Source organism: Nicotiana sylvestris, chromosome 11, assembly GCF_000393655.2.
Source record: "Nicotiana sylvestris chromosome 11, ASM39365v2, whole genome shotgun sequence".
In the NCBI taxonomy this organism is placed as follows: Eukaryota; Viridiplantae; Streptophyta; class Magnoliopsida; order Solanales; family Solanaceae; genus Nicotiana; species Nicotiana sylvestris.
The window spans coordinates 154,927,939-154,936,019 of record NC_091067.1 but is presented as its reverse complement, the minus strand read 5'-3'; the positions used below and the strand labels follow the sequence as shown (position 1 = coordinate 154,936,019).

The 8,081-nt window shown below is 33.4% G+C and overlaps 1 protein-coding gene across 1 annotated transcript; it reads right to left on the bottom strand.

Moving 5' to 3' along the window:
• Positions 1 to 301: 301 nt before the first annotated feature.
• Positions 302 to 5,336, bottom strand: LOC104220140 (uncharacterized). The gene is made up of 3 exons (XM_009770957.2): positions 4,614 to 5,336; positions 1,965 to 2,128; positions 302 to 1,856 (listed from the first exon to the last, which is right to left on the bottom strand). Exons 1-3 carry the CDS (start codon positions 5,221 to 5,223, stop codon positions 762 to 764), a joined length of 1,869 nt encoding a protein of 622 aa, XP_009769259.1. The 5' UTR covers positions 5,224 to 5,336; the 3' UTR covers positions 302 to 761.
• Positions 5,337 to 8,081: the final 2,745 nt, after the last annotated feature.

Here is an 8,081-nt window from a genome sequence, read left to right as displayed (position 1 = left end):
CATGATCTTCCCCTAGACAAATGAACCAACTGTTAATTTCTCGTATGCAAATAAAAAAATAGTTGTAGCAAATATAAATATACATGCCAAGTTTTTAGAAAAACTTAGAAAGGGAAAAGAAAGAAGGAAAACACACACACACACACAATAGGCGCTCTAGTGTTTCTATGTTTTCATTTCCTTGCAAAGCAATGACAGTGTTTGAGGTTGGTTTCTTTTTTATGCCAAGCAATGACATTGATTCACAGGCAAAATGCACAAAAAGAGACTCAGTTACAGAAGGTTGACAAGCAAAGAGACATTGAGTGCCAAACATCAACATATATTTCTGAAAATAACCAAAGTTCTGAGTGGCAATATGAAAGAATTGTAGCTAATTCAAGACATACAATTAGGTGACATCCCTCACGGAAAAGCAAAATGAAAGACTTGAAATGCTCTGGGTGCCACCTTAGCAAATTGTAGCAACAAGGTTTCTAGAGCTAGCGGCAAATACTCGATCGATCTCCAGATTTAGCGAAGATGATCATCAGCAAAAATGAGCAGCCAAATATGGCCTAAGAATCAATCACAATGTCATTACTGCATCATGTTGACTCCGAACGAATGCCTTCAGTTGAACGAATTCTTCAAACACGTAGCAGTTCAGTTTGCCCTTTCTGTTCTCCTCCACTCTTTTTGTCTTCAATACCAACATGTACGATCCATCAAACAATAGGCAGAAATCGTAAGCTTTAACAGTAGATACACTGAAGAACGCGCTATGATGGATGACAAACAACTGCATTACAAGATAATTCGCTATCCACAACCCACATAGCAAACTGTTCAAGTCGTTTTTGTATCGTCTCTGAACCTATCTCAGGTGACCAAAAGGCAAACTTCTTTCCATTCCTTGAAGAGGTTTGGTTAGAATCCATATAACTGATGTTCAAACTAAAATCAGTTTCATCAACCCTGTTAAATGTAGTTCTCTTTTGTTCCAATAACTTCTCGACTAAATTTACAAAATTTCTCTCGGTGGCAATTGAACCTCTTGTCTTCAAATTGGCAATCGAGGCAACAATTTTGTCCAGAACATTGTCAACCCAAATCTTTAAAGCAGATGATGAATTTCTAATGAAGACTAGTTTAAAGTTCTTCCCCAAGAAAAAGTCATTTCCCGCCGGATCATAGGAATCAAGAAATGAATCACTGCTGAGAGGAATCACGTCACTATCCACAACCCATGTGCTGTATTTAAGTTCCAATGACTTTCTTATTACATGGGCCTTCACAACAATATCTTTACCCAATTTTTCATGCGATTTATCAAAGTTGATTGAGTTTTGTAACCTAATACTGTCAAAAAATTGGTCTGTGTCAATCACCGGATAGCCCCTTCTCGCAAGATCCAGAAGCAAATCCGTCTGTGGACCCAATATTACATAGTTTTGGATATTCAATCTATCAAAGTGGCAGAGAAGATTCCTAATAATTGACTCTGACACCTGTTGTAGGTTCACATATATTATAGTCTTCAATTTCTGAACTGACTGAAGAACAGGCACCAAATCATCAGAACTGTGCACGACTCTACCAGGGAAAACTTCCTTGAAACAGAAATCATACCACTTCAGGCTGCGCAAAGATTGCAGCTTCAAAAGATTAAGATCAAAAGACTTTTCATCCACTAAAGAAGAATCTGGCCCAACTGACTTCCCATAGTTAACACCAGCATCGCGATGCGACACACTAAAAGCTCGCTCATGCAAAAGGTTGGTATAAATATTAAAGTAACCACGTGCATGGATAAATTTAATGAACCAAGGTGTCCAGATTCTTTCTCCCATCTTTTTGTACCATCCTGTTGTCACCTACAAAACAAAATTACATGTTACCTAAGAGTGCTAGTTAATTTTAATAGGTTTACCATTAATTTTACTTATATATGCGAAGAGAAGAGAAAATTCACGCTACACTACCATCCCGTCTAGAACTGGCTTCAATCCTTTGGCCTTGTGTATGTCATACCATATGCGGAATTCTTTCCAAGGTCTTGGAAACAGAAGTTGACCCCAAGTGCCGACCAACTGGTACAAGAAAAGTTGAGTTCCATCATCAATCTGCATCTTGTTTCCATGTTTACCTGTTAGTCAAAACCTATTTAGATCACTTGAATTCAAGCAGCAGAGAAATGTAGAGATTGTTACAAAGGATGTTAAGAATGAGAAAATTCCAAGAGGATAGAAGTACTCCACTATGCTAAGCAACACATAAACCTTCAAACAACAATGATGGACATGTATTCTTCAAAATGGGGACAGAAAAAAAAACCTTATCAGTTAAAAATCGAAAGGAAAAGCTTAACGTGAGCAGATTATAGGATAATATAAATTTTAGGAAGCATACAGGAAGGTTATGGAATTTTATGCTATTTGGGGAGCAGACTGCTATGCAACAAAAATGTGGAATAGTAGAAGTGCTCAAAGGCTAATTGCATGTGACTTGCAATAGATCTATGAGTTCTGTCTTCTGTAATGTCAAATCCCAAATTGATAAAAGCACACTCAGAAATGTAAAAAAGCACACATTTATCCTAAGTTTTCAACATGAGTGTTTAACATACAAACATTCAAGAATCCCCTGGTTTTATGGACGTAGAATCACATAACAATGCTCGCGGGGTAGCTCAAAAGGCTATGAGGGTGAACTTTGATGATTATATTACGATCCAAGATATTTATCTCCATGGGAGTGTTATCAAAAGATATTAAATAGCTCAAGGGATACAAATCTGGTTTTGACAATTAAGGGCATGGATGGTTAAGTTTTCTCCTAATATGAAAGACTGAGAAGGAACTAATACTCCCTCCGGTCCAAAATAAGTGATTTTTTGGTTGTTTTCACACATATTAAGAAATTCACCTTTTAACATTAATTAGCAATGAAATTGACCATATTAACCTTCACTATCTCTTCACATAAACACTCCTAACACATACTCCAACATTAATTACTCCAAGGGCAATGTAGGAAAAAAATAATTAATTCACTCTTGAAATCTGGAAAAATCACTTATTTTGGACCACAAGAAAAAAACCAAAAAATCACTTATTTTGGACCGGAGGGAGTAGTCTATAGTGAATATGTTGGACTTCAGCACTCTTCATCTGAAAATGCTCACTTGAACATAGTAAGATCTGTCTTAAAATGGAAGTTATAGGAGTTAAATTCTTAAATTACATTCTTTCTTCGTTAATTTTGTCTTTCTTATAGTGAATGCCAAGGAGAGATAGCAGGACGGGATTTTATAAGCATTATCTTCTGAAGCAATAGGAAATTAGGGATAGCAGGACGGGACTTCATAAGCTTTATCTTCTGAAGCAATAGGAAATTATAAATATACAAAGAAATAACTCCTACAATTATATACATCCCAACTTCTCTGCAGCCATTTGGAGAGAAACCGGATCCCGTCATACTTCTATGCCAGTAATAGACACAATGAATGTTACCCAAGAAGAAGCTGCGGTACATATTTACATGTGATACATAGTTATGATTCACAAGATGAAAGCTGCAGACAACCCCTATTTCATTTCTTTCCACTAAAACAAAGTGCATTTATCCAAGGAAAAAACTTATACCAGAAAGATTTATTTCACTATCATGTATCCACAGATGATCCCTTCCAATGTTCCTAATAATATATTGCTTTGAATCACGAATAGTGACAGGTTTGCATTTTGCTCCCTGACATAAAATGTATCTCGCTAAGAGTAGACTTCTTTAGCATATACATCAATATACTTTAAAAGTTTGATAATAACATCATAACGCTGAAGTTAAGCATAACATGGCTGACTTAAAATGATTAAATTACTAAGACACTTAGATTGGAATTAGAGACCAAAGGCACGCTCTATTGGAAAGGAGAATGATAATAATTTGGATTGCTAAATTCAATTTTTTTCTTTTTATATCTGGAAAGGCGAAATGCATTTGCAATTTCGGCAGGGAATCAGCTAAATGTAGTAATTCTAATGCCTCCTAATCATCAGATGGCAACATTCATAATACCACATTAAACCAATATAACACCTAATGGGCTTACAATATGGCTGAACAATAAAAGGAAAACGAAAAATGAGTTAGAGAAAAGTAAAAACAATCCAGTTGTCAACATCAAAGCATAAATACATAAGTACTCTGACACCTAGCACTGGTGCAGTTATCTGAAAATCTTAAGAAGGAACTAACTGTTTAAATACCTACATCTAAATAAAACATAGCTACTAAACTATCAGTCTATTTTTGGGATAACAAGATATCCGAAGGCCAGTGGTGCATGGTTCGAAACTCGGTGGATAATGAGCCCGCCCCTCTACCCTTGTCCACTTAAATAGCACGCTTTGCACCTAACTCACGCATCACAAGATGTGCTCTTACCACTATCAGTAATAACAATCTATCCAACATTATAAGTTCACAGAAATATAATTACAGCTTACTCAATTACAACCATACCATCAAAAACCATTTCTTTTACAAAACTTAGATCCCTAATGTTACCCAACCACAAAATACAAAGCAGCAATAGCAGTCAAAAGAAACATAACAAACTTAAGTACCTGCAACAAACCTTGGCCGCTGCAATGAAGCTCCATAAATCATAGGACTAAAATTGGACTCATTATAATAATAATTCTCAATCAAACTTTTCAAGAACCTAAAATAAAGAGGTGACAACTCAAGATCATCCTCTACAACAAATGCAAATTCATCATCTGAACTAGGCCACCAAGCTTCCAACCACTGAGCTTGAAGTCCAGCATTTGAAGTCCTATAATGCACCAACTTTTCACCAAATTCCCAATTAAACCCATCAACAAAATCAAGAATTCTTTTAGAAAGATTCAATCTTTCGTCAATTACCACATACCCTTTTGAGGAATCTTGAAAATGATCAATGTATATATGTAAATGAACAACATGGTTATCATATTTTGCTTTGGAAAGTGAATTTAGGCATCTTGAAAGGGACTCAAAGCGATTAAAGGTGAGAACTTTGATGATGAAAGTGAAGTTTTGGTGAGTTTGGGGGTTGTTGTAAGGATTAAAAGAGAAAGATTTGGTGGAATTTAAGTTTGATGGGTGAAAAGAGAAGAGGAAAAGAGCAGAAAGAGTGAGCAGTATGAAAAGTGGGATAAAATTTTTTAGGGTTTTCTTGGGTTGTGCCATATGATTGTAATTTTGATGAATTATATCATCACTTTTTTGAGGTTTTTGTGGATTTTATAACACAGAAAGTTTTCATGTTGGATCTTGAGAGTGGAAGAAGGGAGAAGAAGAGTGTGAATACTGAAGATCATGGGAAGTTTTACTTGGACAACTTGCACCCCAAGATTTTGTCATAATTATAATTGTAGTCCCCTAAGTCTGTTTTTTGAGCTCAGCATAACATCTGGTATTCTGATCTGATGCAATTTTGTAATCAAGTTTAAAAGGTTGATGGGAATTTAGTAAATCCAATTATATTGATTTTTAACTAATTTAATTATTAATTTATGTCATGATTGTAAATCTTTCAAACTTGACGTTGAGCTTAAACTAATTTTTTATTAGTTTATATTTATGATAAAAATTAACATAGATAATGGTTTTAATAATAATATACTTATAGAGTTGTGAAGTCAACTTAAAGTGGAGCCTAGAAGCAACGACAGAGTTATTTATGCGTGACCTATAACTTATAGGCTATAAGTTACAGATTCGAGCAGTGAAAACAATCATTAATGCTTGAATTAGTGTAAGCTATCTACATTACATCCTTGGAAGGTGCAACCCTTCTTCAAATCCTACGTGAATGCGAAATGCTTTACGTATTAGACTGCCTTATAGAGTTGTGAAGTTCAAATTAGTGTAGTTATTTTAATATTGTCTCATATTATCTCAACGACCTAACTTACCTGCAAAAAAAAAAGAAGGAAAACTCATCAAACTATTTCTAAAGGAGAAATTCAATCAACTAAACTAATAAGGCTAGAATTTAAAGTCTCCTCTTAAAAGGTCATATTATAGATATGCGGTTGGGCCACTGAAGGACAAGGTACCCAAACACATCCAGGGCCTATGGGCCTATATTTGTGTATCCCTACTAGAATTGGGCTATTCACGGTGGCTCGTCCTCGTGGCCCGCTTCCCTTTCAACTGTTTTCTTTTATCTTAGTAATTCAAAATTAGCCTAATTTATAACAGTTAATTTCTAACTGCTAATTAGAAATTAGTTACAATTTTAAAATTAATAATTTTTTTATATAAAAATAAAATCTAAATAAAAATACATTAATTACGCCAAAGTTCTCCTTTAATTATTAGAAAAAAGTAAACAATGAAAATAAATGGCTACTTGTGTAAAATACCTATATAATATATGCATTTGAAACATAAATACTAATGCAATCACGTTCAACCAATAAGATCAATATCGAATTTCCATGCCAAAGCATCTATTTGTGTTCAATGTTAGAGCTGATTATTCACATACCAAGAAAATTATACAGAGAATCTTATTCAAAGAATAAGTTTTTATCAAAAGAGATATTGGAAGTACCAATACATTCCTTCTGCAAACAAGAGTATCGAATGTATTCTCAAAGTTTAAAGATAAGATTTAGAGTCGTGATTAAAAAGTAGAAGATAAACATCAAATACTTAAAGATATTTCAAGTATTATAATTAATTTTGTAAAGAAACTGTTACCATATAAATCTGACAATAAACAGTTAATATATTTGTAAAATAAGACGAAAGATGTTAACATTTAAATGAATTGATTTGGATTTTAGCTCAAGTTATATTGATTGCTCTAGAAATAGTAAGGAGAACAACAAACATCATAAAGAGAATGAATATACAAACAAACGAATATTTAAAGATTCTTAAATTACAATTAATCTGCAGTAAATCAAATAAAATTTGAGGAAAGAAATGTTTGAAGAGGGATAAAGGGTTTTTAGTGGAATAATTAACCTAATTAATATTATCAAGTGACTTTTTTCATGAGTGTGTCAAACTCTTAAATATCAATTAAAAAATATGGGAGGGAGTACATTTATTAATTAAACTATTTTCTAACTACCTACTATAGTTTAAAGACTTAGTAATTCCGAATCCCGATTAAATACTCCAACTAAACAAATATTGAGCAATTCTTCGAGCATATTCTGAAGAATTTTCTATTGCATAAATTAAAGGCAGCTAACCCTTTCAATTAGATGGCCAAACAAATATTATAAAAATTAGAGACGGAGCTAGGAATTGAACTTTATAGATTTAGGATTATAATCCTTTTAACTTATTGTATTCTAAATTAATAATTTGTACATACAGTCAAATCACTCTATAACAACCTCGTTTGGTCCGAATTTTTTTTGTTGCTATAGTGAAGTGTTGTTATAAAGGACATATATTATAACATAATATAATATTCAGTTCCGAGAAAAACTCGGCTTTTATAGTAAATGCTATTATATAAGGATGCTGTTATAAAGAGGTCTGACTGTATTCATTGAATTTTTTAATACAAATTGAAAATTTAAACAAAAATTACTGGATTCGGTCGAACCAGCAATCAACATCGTGGCTCCGTTCTTGATAATAATAATAAATTAGATGATATTCTTGACTTTAATTTATATTTTTTCGATCCTCTTTACTTGCCTAACTTTTCAAATAAAGTATAAAAAGGTTTGAGATGACTTGTGGTGAAGAATTATTAAACAAAAGCAACTCTTTTTGAAGTCAAATTTGAAAACCGCCCATTCAAGATTGCTTTCAAATTTTCAACCTCCAATTAATTAATCACTTCAATTAAATAAGTTATTAAATATTTTGTAATAAATAAAATATGAAAAACTTTATTAAATGTGATTCAGACAACAAATAGTACAATAATATGGTTTACTAAAATTCACGAGAAAAACAATTCGCGTGCGGTCTTTCGTATGTTCCCCTTCGTCGGCGGACACGTGGCAAATTCTGGGGAGCCCCTATGTTAGCCGTCCAGTTGGTATATTTCAGTAAATAAGAATCATATT